This window comes from Neomonachus schauinslandi, chromosome 5, assembly GCF_002201575.2.
Source record: "Neomonachus schauinslandi chromosome 5, ASM220157v2, whole genome shotgun sequence".
Classification (NCBI taxonomy): Eukaryota; Metazoa; Chordata; class Mammalia; order Carnivora; family Phocidae; genus Neomonachus; species Neomonachus schauinslandi.
This window is the reverse complement of record NC_058407.1, coordinates 45,361,807-45,376,845: the sequence shown is the minus strand read 5'-3', so window position 1 is coordinate 45,376,845 and position 15,039 is coordinate 45,361,807. Positions and strand designations below refer to the sequence as shown.

Here is a 15,039-nt window from a genome sequence, read left to right as displayed (position 1 = left end):
GTGCCCTAGGATGCTTGGTAAGCTGATCATGGGCTTAATTGCAACCCCTATTTCAGCCTTTTGGCCACGTGCAGAATTATATGCGGCAGCCCTCTTGAGAACGGAAATCACACAGGACAGAGCAACAAGACGGAAGGCGCCTAAGACTCTCTCGCCATGGAGTGCCACACCAGTCAGCCTGTCTCCTTACTTGGATTTTTACTTAAGAAACTTCTTTGTTTAAACCACTGCTATTTTCATTTTTGTCAGTCCTGACATAGAAGACTTGTTTGCAACATAGTGAAAGCCCTGGATTTTATTCTTGGCTACTTTGACTCATACTTTTTATTCCCCCCCACTACGTCACATTGCTTTTATTCAGTACCACATTAACCAATAGCCAGAAGTGAATGCTACCAATTAGCCTCTGTTATACAGTCTCTGATTTTTTTTCTCTTTCCACCACTGGGACCAGAGCTTCCACCAGGATTGGGTTCATTACAGTAGAGAGTAAAATTATCGTTAAAGAAAAAAACAATTCCCTTCTCTTTAAAGTATGTTCCTGGAGGGCTGTCTTCCAACTTGGGGATCAGGCAGACTCTTGCCTGATTAGGTCATTTTATTACTCCTGGCCTGCAAGTAAGCTGAAATTGGTCACTACTGCCATGCCCTTCATAGGCAACTCCAATAACAAGTGGAAGGTGGCGAGGATTATCGGCTCTCTATACTTAAATTAGCAATGAATACTCTTTCTACACCCATCAAGAAGTGAGAACAGGATCCTGAATTGAGTATTCTGTATCTTCCATTACACCACCAAAAAAAGCCTACCTAGCATGCTGAGAAACCTCAGAATGGGTAACAGACAGGATCTTCATATTGATCTCTTCTGACTTAACCTGAAGACTATCTGCTAATGGAGTTTTACCTGTTATTTCGGGCAGTAACACCACTGAATTTAAATGGTATTGCTTTCTTTTGTGTTTCTTAGAGATAGCAGCTAACTCATGCTTGAATATTTGTATGGTCATTGCTCCAACGGACAGTAATGAAATTATTCCCCCCCCAAAAGCAAATTTATTTTGTAGTATCTCTTTGCCTTCAAAATTTTGGATAATGGTCCCAAACTCAAAATATTACTCTCATTTTTAAAAGATAAGTTCTACTATATAATTTCTTAACACTCCTGAGGTAAATGCACATATTTCCGTATTTTGTATATGTGGAAACAGACAAGAAGCAATGAAATAAGCTGTCACGATTACACAGCTAGTTAATGGTGGAGCTAAATCACATCCAGATCTTTTAGATACATGCTTTTTTCATTACTCACATTGGTTCATACTCCTGAAACTATTTCTTCGTAGCTCCATTTCGACCAGCATGAAATGCCAAATCTATCCACAGGCAGTCTCATAATTTTGAGTGTATGATGTGCTAAGTTGAGTGTTTGTTTTGGCCTTGGCAACAGATGTCCTGATTACCTCCATTAACGCAGACAGCTCACCAGTTCTCTATCACTCTTCCTAATTGGTTGAGCTCCCTTAGGCTACTGGCTATCATTCTCTTTCGTAATACTTACATCACTAGGTAAGAACATCTGCAAGATTTAATTTGCTTGACTGACCAAACAATATTGTAAACCCACCTTTGATTTTGGCTGAAGTTGATAATCTTGAAGTTTTTAAATTACCAAGTTAAGGTCAAGTGCAGTATTTTCTTTTAGATCAGCTGTGCAAACAGTTTTCTTGTTGGGTTTAGGCTTTTACTTCATAGATGGCCCTTTGAAGAGTCCCATTCATTTATATTTTGGGTGGCCCCCCAAATTTATTAACATCTTCCATAAAAGTAAAATATTCATTATTCTATGGTGTTTGTGATACAACTGACTCACACATTCTTAATATTCTATTCGCTGTCTTCTGTGCAGTAAGTTGTACTTTTAAACTGAGGAAAAAATTCCGGCCCACCAGCACTCACAGCAAAGTCACATCACTTAAGACCAATCATATTTGCCTCAGATATTGCGGATCTTCTGCTTTCTTGATGAAAACCTGGAAGCCTATTCCTTCTAAGCTCATGTAAGATTTTTTGCTCCCCAGCTGAACTATTTCATTCCTGGCATTACTGAGTTCCACATTGTCTGAAACATTTGTGTCGGGCTAAAATGTGTCATTTGGAAAAATCAGTTTAAAATATTGAAAGCTTGGCTATCTCCAAGTACTTTATAGAGAGAAAAATAGCCGTAAGTCTTAAAGAGAGTCATGGAACAGAACTTTGTAGCCTTGACTGGGATTGATACAGGGCTCTGCAGCATCTGCAGATACTAGTAAATGTTCAGAGTAGCATTTCATTCATGCATTACCGAAGGAGTTAGGGGAAAAAAAAGAAAAAAGGAAACCAGTTGCAGCAGTTTTAATTCCAATCGGACTCTCCACATCAAGGCTGTTTAGATTGGGCCTGATAAAACTGACTTCTATTCAGCATGTTCATGTGGATTTGGAAGCACAACATGCCCCAAGATGGACAGATGCGGCTGGTATGCAGTTTTACACATCCTACCTGTTGTCATGTCTAATAGCCAGTTGTGAGTAAATTAGTACAAAGTCGAAGCAGCTTTTTAGGAAGTTTTAAAAAATGCACAGGTTTTGGGGCACCTGGGTGGCTCAGTCGGTTAAGCATCTGCCTTTGGCTCAGGTCATGATCCCAGGGTCCTGGGATCGAGCCCCACATCGGGCTCCTTGCTCAGCAGGGAGTCTGCTTCTCCCTCTCCCTCTTGCTGCTCCCCCTGCTAGTACTCTTCAAATAAATAAAATCTTTAAAAAATGCACGTTTCTAAACGTGCAAACCCTTCTTTAATACTCAGGTGTAAGTAGCATGTAATTTTCAAAAAATATTATTGGCCTTAACTTTTCCTATTTTATGACTTTGCCGATAATTCACTTCCATCCAGAAGACTTTCCCAAACTTTCCCAGCCCAAACTTGGTGCCCTTTCGAAATACTTCCTTGGGGGGCACCTGGGTCGCTCAGTCGGTCTCAGGTCATGATCTCGGGGTCCCGGGATGGAGTCCCATGTCGGGCTCCCTGCTCAGTGGGGAGCCTGCTTCTCCCTTTCCCTCTGCTCCACCTCCTCCCCCATGCTCTCATGTAAGTAAAATCTTAAAAAAAAAAAAAAAAAAATGCTTCCTTGGCACATACTCTTTCTGTTGTTAGGTTCAGTGGCCTCTTTTTTCATCTTTGTATATCTAGCACAAAGCTCAAATTCATTTTTTTTTAAAGATTTTATTTATTTTGGGGGGACAGGAGGAGAGCACAGAGGTAGAGTAAGAGGAAGAAGCAAACTCCCCACTGAGCAAAGAGCCCGATGTGGGGCTTGATGCCAGGACACTGAGATCATGACCTGAGCAGAAGGCAGACACTTAACCAACTGAGCCACCCAGGTGCCCCTCAAATTGATTCTGAAATGAAAAAAATGTGATTCTGTTCTGTGGGGTCTCTGAAAACTTGTGTGGTCCCTCTTGTGAAGATCAAATGAAGAGTGGAGACAAATTCTACATCCATTTTACTATCATGAAGGACAGACACAGCTTCCTTTTACCTCAAAGATGTCAGAGAAAAAAAATGAAAAACTCTTCACATTTATTGCAGACACCTCAATCAAGTAGTACTTACAATGTATAGCATAACTATTACTGAGAAGGCTATGTGAGTGGGGGTGGGCCATGGTAATGAAGGCAGGGCAGCATGTCCTTACATGGCTGTCCACTGGCCCCCAAAATAATAAATGCACAACTGAAGAATACCTGCAGAAAGTGAGGGGACTTTCTGGTGGTAAATGGAATACAGCCCTAAAAAAATAAAAGAAAAAACTCTTTTCCAGCTCAGCTCTACCACCTACATTAAGTACCACAGCTCGGAAAGACATAGACCCAACTGTGAAATTGTGAGGTGGACAAAAAAAGAAACAATGTCAAGAATGTTCCTTGGAAGTCTGCCTTTACTTGAACACTTCTTATTCCAAAATGCTCTGTATAATTACTGTTAATTTGTACTGAGGGGCAATGATACATTTGCAGGCATAATACTCAAACTTAAAAGGTTACTAAAATTGTATTTCCCCATTCTTCCCTCACACTAATGTTAATGCACAGATCTGAAAACAGACTAAGGAAATTATGACTTATCTGCGAACACATGACAGCTTTAAGCAAGAATATTGGCCCTGCTTTGTATTACAGCCATATGTTCCTACTTTTTCAACCTTGAAAAATAAATATTTGAACTACAATCTTCAATAAAGTCTCTCTACATTTGTTGTCAGTCTTAATCACCTTTTGCTTGTCTGCTTAGAGCCTTTAGCTCTTAGATGTTGCACCTGGAGATTCTTGCTTGCTTTATGATGTAGGTTTATATGCCCTTTAATTGAAAGCAAACCGCCTTAGATAATCCAGTGACAACAATGTTACAAGGTCCACTTTCCGTTAAAAGGCAAATAGAAATATTAGGCTGTTCTCTAAAATGAAGGAAAACACATAAAAATACACCGCAATCTGCCACACCACTTCCTTTATCAGAGATAAAACCCCAAAGCCTAAAATGCCTCTTTTGTATTCCACCCCCTGGTGGGAGTAAGGGAGTGCAAAGAACGGCAGTTCTCGATGACTGACCTTGCCTCGCTATATGCCACTTCTCTCCCCAGACTTTAAGTCATACAGCATGTGAAATAGCATATTTACCCTACCACAGTAACTTTATCAACTTTAACCCCGTTTTAATATTCTAATTATTTTATGTTGAAAGCACCTAATTAAAAAAACAGGTAAAAATGAATATGGAAGGATGACCAAAACATATACATGTACCTCACTTGTAAGCAGTGCTTTTTTTTTTTTTGAGGTTAAATTTGTAAAATGACAGGAAGGGTGACTAAGAGAGTATCTTAAAAGCAATAAAATTTCTGGGGTGCCTGGGTGGCTCAGTCGTTAAGCGTCTGCCTTCGGCTCAGGTCATGATCCCAGGGTCCTGGGATCGAGCCCCGCATCGGGCTCCCTGCTCTGTGGGAAGCCTGCTTCTCCCTCTCCCACTCCCCCTGCTTGTGTTCCCTCTCTCGCTGTGCCTCCGTCAAAAAATAAAATCTTAAAATAAATAAATAAAAGCAATAAAATTTCTATAAAATAGCTTCTTGATTTTATTTATTTAAAATACTTTATTTTTTTATTTTTCTTAAGTAAACTCCACCCCAATGTGGGGCTTGAACTCACAAACCCGAGATCAAGAGTCACATGCTCTACTGACTGAGCCAGCCAGGCGCCCCAAGCTTTTTGATTTTAAATAGCAATATGACAACTGATCAAAAAGGAAACAGCTACATATGCTAGGTCCTCTACCTGCATGACTAAGCACAGTATGTGATAGTGACCCCTGGAGTTGTTACAGTGTATAGCCTGCATGGCTGGACCTTGGAGCTGATGCACCAAAGCATTTTTTTTTTCCCCCAGGGAGAGAGAGTTAGGGGGAGAGGGGCAAAGGGAAAGGGAGAGAAAATAATAAGCAGGCTCTTAGCCCAGTGCAGAGCCTGACACTGGGCTTGATCTCATGACCCTGAGATCATGACCTGAGCCAAAATCAAGAGTCTTGGTCACTCAACTGACTGAGCCACCCAGGCACCCCCAAAGTATACTTTTCTTTTTCTTTCTTTTTTAGAGAGAGGGAGACAGAAAGAAAGAGAGCAAGCACAAGCAGGGGGGAGGAACAGAGGGAGAGGGAGAAGCAGACTCCCCACTGAGCAGGGAGCCCAACACAAGGCTCAATCCCAGAACCCTGGGATCACGACCTGAGCTGAAGGCAGACGCTTAACCTACTGAGCCACCCAGGAGCCCACAAAGTATTCTTTTTTAAAAAAGATGTAAAAGTTACTGCTGATCAATTGTTAATGCAACAAATGGTAAGTTTAAGAATATACAGAGGTTCAGGGCGCCTGGGTGGCTCAGTCGTTAAGCGTCTGCCTTCGGCTCAGGTCATGATCCCAGAGTCCTGGGATCGAGCCCTACATCGGGCTCCCTGCTCTGTGGGAAGCCTGCTTCTCCCTCTCCCACTCCCCCTGCTTGTGTTCCCTCTCTCACTGTGTCCCCCTCTGTCAAATAAATAAAGTCTTTAAAAAAAAAAAGAATATACAGAAGTTCAAAACTTATTAGCACTGTCTCAAAAAACTACTGAGACACTTAAAGCTATTAACATCAAAACTGTTACACTATGAGGTAACAGACTGGAAAAATTTTTCTAAGGACCTAACAATGGTTTTCAAATAATAGAGCAGGAAAAGCTTTCAAGGTTAAATAGCTAAATGCATAAAAATGGAAGAATATGATCTTCTACCCAAATTTCTTTGGTTTTAGAGAAAAATCAATCAGCCTCTTTTTGATTTAATGAAAAACACTAGCCAAGTGGGTTTCATTCCTGACCTCACCCAACAGCACCTACTAGCTAAATATGCACCATCTGGTAGGCACATAGTGGGGCCTCAAAACATGGTTTTATTTTGACTAAGCATTATACAAATGTACAGAGGTACAAATTTGCCTACTATTTCATGGGGGCTACTGCTCTGTCTCCCAACAGTTAGATTGAATTGTGGCTATAAAACCAGATTTGTGAAAGTGTGTGTGGTGTGTGTTTGTTTGTGTCATTAACCAATTTTCTACCAGGTGCAAACCACTGACTACAGACTGGGAAAAAAAAAAGTGCAAGGTCTTCTTTATATGTGGTCATACTGATATTGAACATAAGACAGCCTGTCACTAAGCAAATCATTCAAACTACAGTTGAGAGATACTTTCTAAACACTGGGTCTTGAGAACGAGGGATTTAATGGTAATGCAAACCTATGTGTTCACTGTCCTCAAAATAGAAGGGGAACCTATCTTGTGAATTAAAAAGTCACTAAACTTTTTATAGGAAAGCAGGTTAGGATATAGTTACAGGGAAAATCCGTATCTCCTACTTCAACCCTTTCCCACCAGTGTGAAAAGTGAATAAAGACAGCAACATTTTTTAAAAAGTTAACTTATATTAAAAATATTTTGTTTATAAACAATTTTAATACTACAAAGTAGTATTTCAATACAAAGCAGTTCGAATATTAACTGTTCTTTAAACTGTTAAACTTTATTATAAATTAAAATTTCTTTACAAAAAAATTGCACATAATATTTGACCACTCTTAGGTTCTGATGCACTGGCATTTGCAATAGTTTCTTTAATCTTCAAGTTAAACAGTCTCGGCAAGGAGTCCAGAACGTAGAAAGGGCAATAAACAACCCTGTTAGAGCATTCAAGTGCAACTAGCAGACTTGTGGCCATGGCAGTTACACTTTCCTTAAGATGGACTGCTTAAGTTTTAAATCCTGAAATGAAGAATCTCAAAAGGTTTAAAGAAGAAGAACTAAAAGGGACTGCCTGCATTTTACTTGTAAACACAGCCCTGGAAATTAAATCCCAAACAAGAATCTCTCAGGCATCAGAGAGTGTCAAGTGAATCAGGAATAGCACAACATAAAGAAAGGGGGAAAAGTAAAAAATAAAAACAAAAACAAAGCAAAATTAAAATAAATGTCAGTCACTTTGAGGAACTATACTTACGTACATGATGTTATGAGAATCTGGCAGGGCCCAGAAGTAGGCCAAACAGGAAGTTCATTTATCCAACCGAAGAGGGTCATGTTCATTGCTTCCGGTTTTGAGGATAGGATATTGTAGGGGACTTGATATGATCAGTAATGCTTGTCTGCCTTACGCAGACCTTAGCCAGGGATCAGCCTAATCTTGAAGGATCATTCAAATAATTTTGGCAATTATTATAAGGACTTAGAACTGACTGCACCCAGTGTTCAGTGATTCTTGCTTTCTGTTTTGTAACTGTTTAAATTTAAGAGCTCATTTAGGCTGACTCCAATCTCTTGGCACTTGGAAACTAGTTTTCTCAGGTTATCAGTTTTACCTCCTTCTGATGCTTCAAACAAGAGTTGCTGTAAAAGACAGGGAAGCACAGAAGTAAGACTTAGCTAGATTTTGAGCATCACCACATCAATGGATATGGCACATGCAGAAAATTTATAGGAAAACTTCAAGATGAAATAAAAGATAAAAAGCATTACATCTTTCCACAGTGATGCACAAAGAGGTAACTTCTGTAAGGCTCTCTGATATAAACGGTGGACCTATAAGATAGATATACACACAATTCCATCAGGAAACATGATAAAAAACATGTTTATAATCCTAATTATTTCACTGGGACATCATAATATACAAAATGGTTACATTGGGTTTTCAAGTTTCCAAACATTTAGAGCTCTTAGCACATAAACATTTATGTTTTAATCCTTTTAAACGGAGAAGTCAACAAAAGGGGCTGAACAGCTTAAAAACAAAGTGACCCATCTGATAAATCAATCATAACTTACCTCTCTTTGTCCCTTTAGAACAATCTCAGCAGCAATGGCTCTAAGAAAAAAAAAGGAATATAGAAAGGGGAGAAGACAAATTTATATATCTTTGAACGAAATGAGATACTACCACTGGCAGAATACTGACTGTGGGAATCTGAGTACAAAACTTCCTGAAAGTAACAGGCTAAACTTCCAAGGAGGGTAACCTATAGTGAAAAGAAAAATTCAACAATTTTTATCAACTTTACAAGAATTAAGCAGACCAGTGTTTTGAAAATAAATAACGTTCGTAAAAAATACTCATAATTACTAGTAAAAACACCTGGCACTAATAATACCTTTAAAAGAAAGAAGACATCAATCTGTAAGAGGGGGAAAACCCCACATTTAAAAAAAAGATGGTCTTAAAATGTGTATAACAGATTTGTTTGATAACAGTACTGTTATCTAAATGTTCTGCTTCAAAAAAAATTAAAACTCCATCCATTCTGCTTTTAGAAGCAATTGTTAGTGAGCACGCCCTTACTCTCAGTAGAAAAGCTCAGCAAGTGCCAAAAATAAATCTAAATTAGAGCTCTGTCCAGGAAAAAAAAAAAAAGATGTCATTTCAGATTTACCTGTCTGGAGCAAACCTTACAAATAAAAGCAATAGCTATAAAAACATGTACATGATTGCTGCATTACATTTTCCAGGTGGCCAGGCATGTTGGAATATTATATGTAAACATCTTGGCTTGAAGTTTCAGAATCTGAACATTGCTTTCTTCCCATTCATGTTGAAGTAGCCTGCAAAGTACATTCAGGAAAATGAACAAAGCATTGCAAGTGTAGGGAACCCCAAATGTGCTCTATGAGCAGAATGTTTGATGAGGTGTAATTTTTGATCAGTTAAATTCCCTCAAGACTATTCAGCAAGTGATTGTAAATGCCTCTTACAAAAACTGCCCTGGGAAAGGAATAGGCAAACTAGTAAGATGCCCAGTCAAGGCCCATGCCACATTCAACAGACTAAAATAGGTCTACATATTCTTATTAAAGCACTCACTCCATGCGCTCCCTCCCCCAAATTTTTGAAAATAATGACTTGATATATTAATATAATTTCCTTGTATTTTTCTTTCTTTATTAAACAGAGTAGATGAAATATGAATGTTTCTTGGGTTAAAATGTAAGTACAGTGACTAATTATTAAGTTCTCTATTCTGGAAAAAAAAAAAAAAAGACAAGAATGACCACAAGGAAATAACTATCAAAACACAGCAAGTGGAGCTCTATCATCAAAACCAACAATTAAACTACCTGTATTCCTAAATGCCTATCCTAACAGATACTAGTCAAAATATGACATTTTCTGTTTTTCATGTTTTACCAAAGGTGATGCTTTATTTTTTTAAAAAGATTTTGTTTATTTGAGAGAGAGAGAGCACGTGAGAGCACGAGCCGGGGGAAGGGCAGAGGGAGAGGGAGAAACAGACTCCCCGCTGAGCAGGGAGCCCGACACAGGGCTCAATCCCAGGACCCTGGGATCATGACCTGAGCCAAAGGTAGATGCTTAACTGACTGAGCCACTCAGGCTCCCCAAAGGTGATGCTTTATAATAGAAATTTCTGTATTAGCTTCTGCAGACTGGAATGCTTACTAAGAATTTTTATTATGAAACACAATTTTTGTCATAGCCTTAAGCCTTTAAATTTTTTTCAATCTCATACCATTTTCCCACATACATGCTAAATGGAATGGAAATACTTTAAAACACAAGGAAATATTTGATAAATATTTTAGGTACCTTATGATCCACAAAACAAACTTAGAAACATGACACAACTGATGCAGTGGGAGTGACTGCACAAGCAGAAGCCAAAGCATTAGCATGGAGGGTACCATTTTGAATTAAAATGCACAATTCTTGAGGGTGAGAATAAGTTTACTCTGTCAGAGCAGAGAAACTACAAAGAAATGCTCAGAAGTCTCCCTCTAATTCAATGTATGAAATCCCTAGATAAGTGTTTCTAAATGTATTTGAGGGCTCAAGCTCAGGAATCTATATTTTATTTAGTTAATTGATTTTTAAAGCAGCCTCTATGCCCAATGTAGGGCTTGAACTCTCGACCTCTGAGGATCAAGAGTCACAAGCTCTACCAACTGAGCCAGCCAGATGCCCCCAGGAATCTATATTTTAAATGAGCATCCCAGGAGACTCTGATGCATGATAATACTTGAGACTGACTGACATACATGAAAACAAATCATAGTAACCAAAATATATATAGTTGGCTGCTATCTCCATTAACACTTTACATACCTTTTAAGTAATATTCCTTTGCTATGTAAAAAATGCTTACTGCTTATAATGCATGTGCTAAGGACAGATGGTATGTGCTTAGGGAACGCAGATAACTTTACTTGAATCATAGGCCCCTTATAATGTAGTTTTCTAAAGTGACCAGATTTTTATACTGACTTTTACATGAATAGCTGTATATTGCTTAACAACTCTGAAACTGAAGTAGTATGTATCAAATGAGAAAATGCTAAAGAACAGACAACTCTTATCAAGTTTTTAAAAAATAATTTTATATGAAGTGCTATTGGGCTGAGACCAAAAATAATTTTATTTTTTCTTACCTCAGTGCAAGTCCAGAATTAGTTGGCATAATTGAGCAAAACCGTTCCAAGGTTTTGGAATGCTGAGTCTTTGGAACACAGCTCAAATAAAAGAAAATAACCTGTAAAGGTTGAGGGGGGGAAAATGAATGCAACAAAATGTGAAATCCAATTATCTATGTGTTTTAATGAGAAAACCAAAATGGTCTTTAAAAGACATGAATGTATAAATTATAATAATGTATGATGCTGTGAGTTACAGTTCCTACCATTAATTATATTAGTGACTTTCCAAATATGAATTAGGAAATATGATCTAGTGATGACAGCCATGGACTGAGAACACTGACTAGAAGCCAGGAGTCTGGGTTTACATTCCTGAGTCTACCTTTACTTGCTGTATAGCTGGGCAAGTCATAGGACTAATAATACCTGCCACATCTTGCTCATGGAATGCCCGTGTGTAAATGACTTAATGTCCATAAAGTGGTTTGAGATCCTGGGATAAAGAATGGCATAGAAGTACAAAGCATAGTAATTGGTTATCCTGATTAGCAACAAAACCATCCCACCGAAAAATAAAATAAAATACATATATGTTTTAGTCTACATGGAGCTCTAACAGGAGCTTTTAGCCTACATGCACTAAATGAAAGGGGTCTCTGAAAATAAACTAAACCAAACCTGTGCTTCCTTTAAGAAAATAACCTTATAAATATATCATTAGTCATATTCTACTATTAAAATTCTAAACAGCGTGTAATTTCAGCTTTCTTATGCCCTATGTATAGCTAATATTCACTTGACAAAATAGTAACCAAAAAAAGTATCTACACTGTACATTATGGAATTTTTCATTGAGTAAAATTTCCAACTTATCATGCAAAGCATTACAGATATTATTATAATTACTTCTATCGATCTTTCTTCTTTAATATGTCTTAAACCTTAACATCACTTCAATTGTACTTCAATGCTAAATTTTCTTAAATATATCAATATGCACATTTTACTTTAACTTAAAAGGGCTCTGTTCCTAGATTTAAGTCATAAGTAGGAAACACGGTGAAGAATAACAGTAAATGCTACAAAAGTGGTCCTAAGAAAAGCTCTCTTGATGTAAAACAAGAGTTTTGCTGTCATTTTTTAAGTCCCCTTCTTTTGCAAATATCTAAAGAAGAAAAGTTTTAAGTTCTTACCCTATTATGAAATTCATAGTTGGACCAGTAATCAGCACTGCTAAAAGGAATGGGGTATCGGGCAGGGACTGTAACCAAACATCTATTCACTAAATCAGTAAAAAATTTGAATTCTTGGACTTTGTTTCTGGATCCAGCAGCTCTATTATTGGCAAAGACAAGATAACTGCCAAAAGAAAAATATTGTAATTTAGAATAATTAAGTCAGTGTTTTTCTCACTCAGAAAGGTGATCACCCCTTTCCCCGCCATATCCCTTTATTCCAAATCCCATTCTTATTAAGAGGAACTAAACTTACTCCATCCAAATCTTCTGCACTGTATCAGATCTCATGGCCACCCCTAATGCTGCCTCATATGCCTCCACTGTCTCTTTAATACTTGATTGAAGAGGATGACAAAGGCTGTTTAAAAAATGAAGGAAAACATTGTATGTCTACAGCTCAATTCAATTAGGTAAAGGAATGACAAAGTATTATTTTAAACATTACAGATATTATTACAATGGAATCCTTCTTTTGAGGTTTCTTCTATAATAATGTATTCTTCTATAATAACCTTAGCATCCCTTCAATTTTGCTTCATTGACTTTAACATCAAATTAGTTTTAATACAGTATAATTCAGTAATAAATAACAAGTGCAAGTCTAATATGCAGTACTTCTTTCCACAGTAGATAATGTCTCACCAGTAAATCAGCCACAAATAAGGAACTTGGTAGTTAAACAACTCATCATCAAAATTCCCTTTACATAAACGGGCTGGAATGTCAAGTGGTCCTGGTATATTTAAAAGATACCTGAAACAAAACAAAACAAAACCTCTGTTTGAAATTATGCCTATGCACACATGGATTACTAATACTTAAGAAAAACAAAAACAAAACAAAACAAAAACACCTCTGCTTCAACTTAAATGTCTTTGAAATACTTTGAGTCTTGAGACTGTGTTCACATGTATAACCATACTGCTTTGGTCACATCTCTAGCATCACACAGTCTATTCTTTTATACCTACACGAGTAACTCCTCTTCAAAATGAATTTATTCTATCCCCCAAATTAAACAAACCCCATAATCATCTAATTAAAGCTAATTAAAAACAGAGAACAAATGGGATTACCATGTCTCTAAAATTTTCCCACAAAATCTATACTTTCTTGTAAAAAAAAAAAGTTCTTTAAGAGTTATAAAACTTGACATCTGAAAACAATCTCTTTCTCATTTACATACATAGCACTATAGGTTTCATTTTAGATATGATATCTAAGTATATTCTGTAACATACTAGTCCATAAGGCACTTGTCAAAAGAGGACCATGATCAAATAGGATTGGGAAATACTGAAAATTACAGCCCTCTCTTAAAAAGCCACAGTAGGATATTTAATAGGATATTAAAGACTCTATAAAGTCAATCAGTAAAGAAATCTATTTGACTCTAATTTAGGTTTCTCCCCAATATATCTGAATTTGTGTGTACAACATTTACCAACATCTGCAAGAGTAATGTTTTTATTTTTTTATTTTATTTTATTTTTTTTTTAAGATTTTATTTATTTATTTGATAGAGACACAGCAAGAGAGGGAACACAGCAGGGGAAGTGGGAGAGGAAGAGGGAGAAGCAGGCCTCCCGCTGAGCAGGGAGCCCCACGCGGGGCTCCATCCCAGGACCCCGGGATCATGACCCGAGCCGAAGGCAGACGCTCAACGAATGAGCCACCCAGGCGCCCCAAGAGTAACGTTTTTAAAGGAAATACAGTGATCTCTTGGATTTAAAAATTATTTCAAGGAACTAAGTTTTAATGGCTTAGAGAAGTTGTATGGTGGCAGAGGACAGGAGGAACCATAAGCAAAGGAAGAAGTGGGACATCTAGAAGTCAGGTTATTATCGGGGCGCCTGGGTGGCTCCGTTGGTTGAGCGACTGCCTTCGGCTCAGGTCATGATCCCGGAGTCCCTGGATCGAGTCCCGCATCGGGCTCCCTGCTCAGCAGGGAGCCTGCTTCTCCCTCTGACCCTCCCCCCTCTCATGTGCTCTCTCTCTCTCTCTCATTCTCTTTGTCTCAAATAAATAAATAAAAAAATAAAATCTTTAGAAGTCAGGTTATTATCATCTTGTGAACTTGGCCATAACTAGCTATATTACCATGAGTTAATCACTTAACTTCTAAAGATACTAGATTTGTCAACTGAAAACTGACGTAAGAGATGACTTCAAATCTAATCTATGTAAGACTCCATCCCTAGGCTAACTTCAGTAAAATGAATAAAATCCCCAAGTTAACTTTTGTGGCTATCTACTAATCTTGAAATTGACTTGAAATGCATGAAAATTACCTTATCTAGTTTTTTGTTTTTTTTTTTTAATTTATTTGAGAAAGAGAGAGAGAGAATGTGGGGGGGCGGGCGGGGAGGAGGAGCAGAGGGAGAGGAAGAGAAGCAGACTCTTTGCTGAGAGCAGAGCCTGACACAGGGCTCAATCTCACGAACCTGAGATTTTGACCTAAGCCAAAATCAAGAGTCAGACGCTCTACTGACTGAGCCACCCACACACCCTCCCTCTGTCTTTGTAGTAAATGTCACATGGGAAATGACAGAACCCAATTCTAGGTAAATATTACAATACATACTACATTCTAAGTATTTTGCTTTACAATTTCTAACTTACGAAGTAAAAAAAAAAAAAAAATTTTGAACCCAGTAAGAGCAGTGACTTACTCCATTAATAAACTTTGGCTATATTTGTAAATTTAAAAAATTTATATCAGTATCAATAAGAAGTATGACAATGCTAAAAAACATTCTCACCT

At 37.8% G+C, this 15,039-nt stretch overlaps 1 protein-coding gene across 2 annotated transcripts in view; it reads right to left on the bottom strand.

The window, feature by feature from the left end:
* Positions 1–7,025: 7,025 nt before the first annotated feature.
* The window catches only part of ZFC3H1 (zinc finger C3H1-type containing), a 52,123-nt gene continuing 44,109 nt past the window's right edge, over positions 7,026–15,039 (bottom strand). Inside the window, exons 28-35 of one of the 2 annotated variants that reach the window (XM_021678658.2) lie at positions 12,918–13,028; positions 12,529–12,633; positions 12,231–12,396; positions 11,053–11,153; positions 9,112–9,213; positions 8,443–8,482; positions 8,134–8,196; positions 7,026–8,004 (exon numbers count right to left, since the gene is read on the bottom strand). In XM_021678658.2, the coding sequence (XP_021534333.1) occupies positions 7,867–8,004; positions 8,134–8,196; positions 8,443–8,482; positions 9,112–9,213; positions 11,053–11,153; positions 12,231–12,396; positions 12,529–12,633; positions 12,918–13,028 (826 nt within the window). In that variant the 3' untranslated portion in view covers positions 7,026–7,866. The remainder of the gene's footprint in view (positions 8,005–8,133; positions 8,197–8,442; positions 8,483–9,111; positions 9,214–11,052; positions 11,154–12,230; positions 12,397–12,528; positions 12,634–12,917; positions 13,029–15,039) is intronic. The other variant, XM_021678657.1, reaches the window with a different exon arrangement.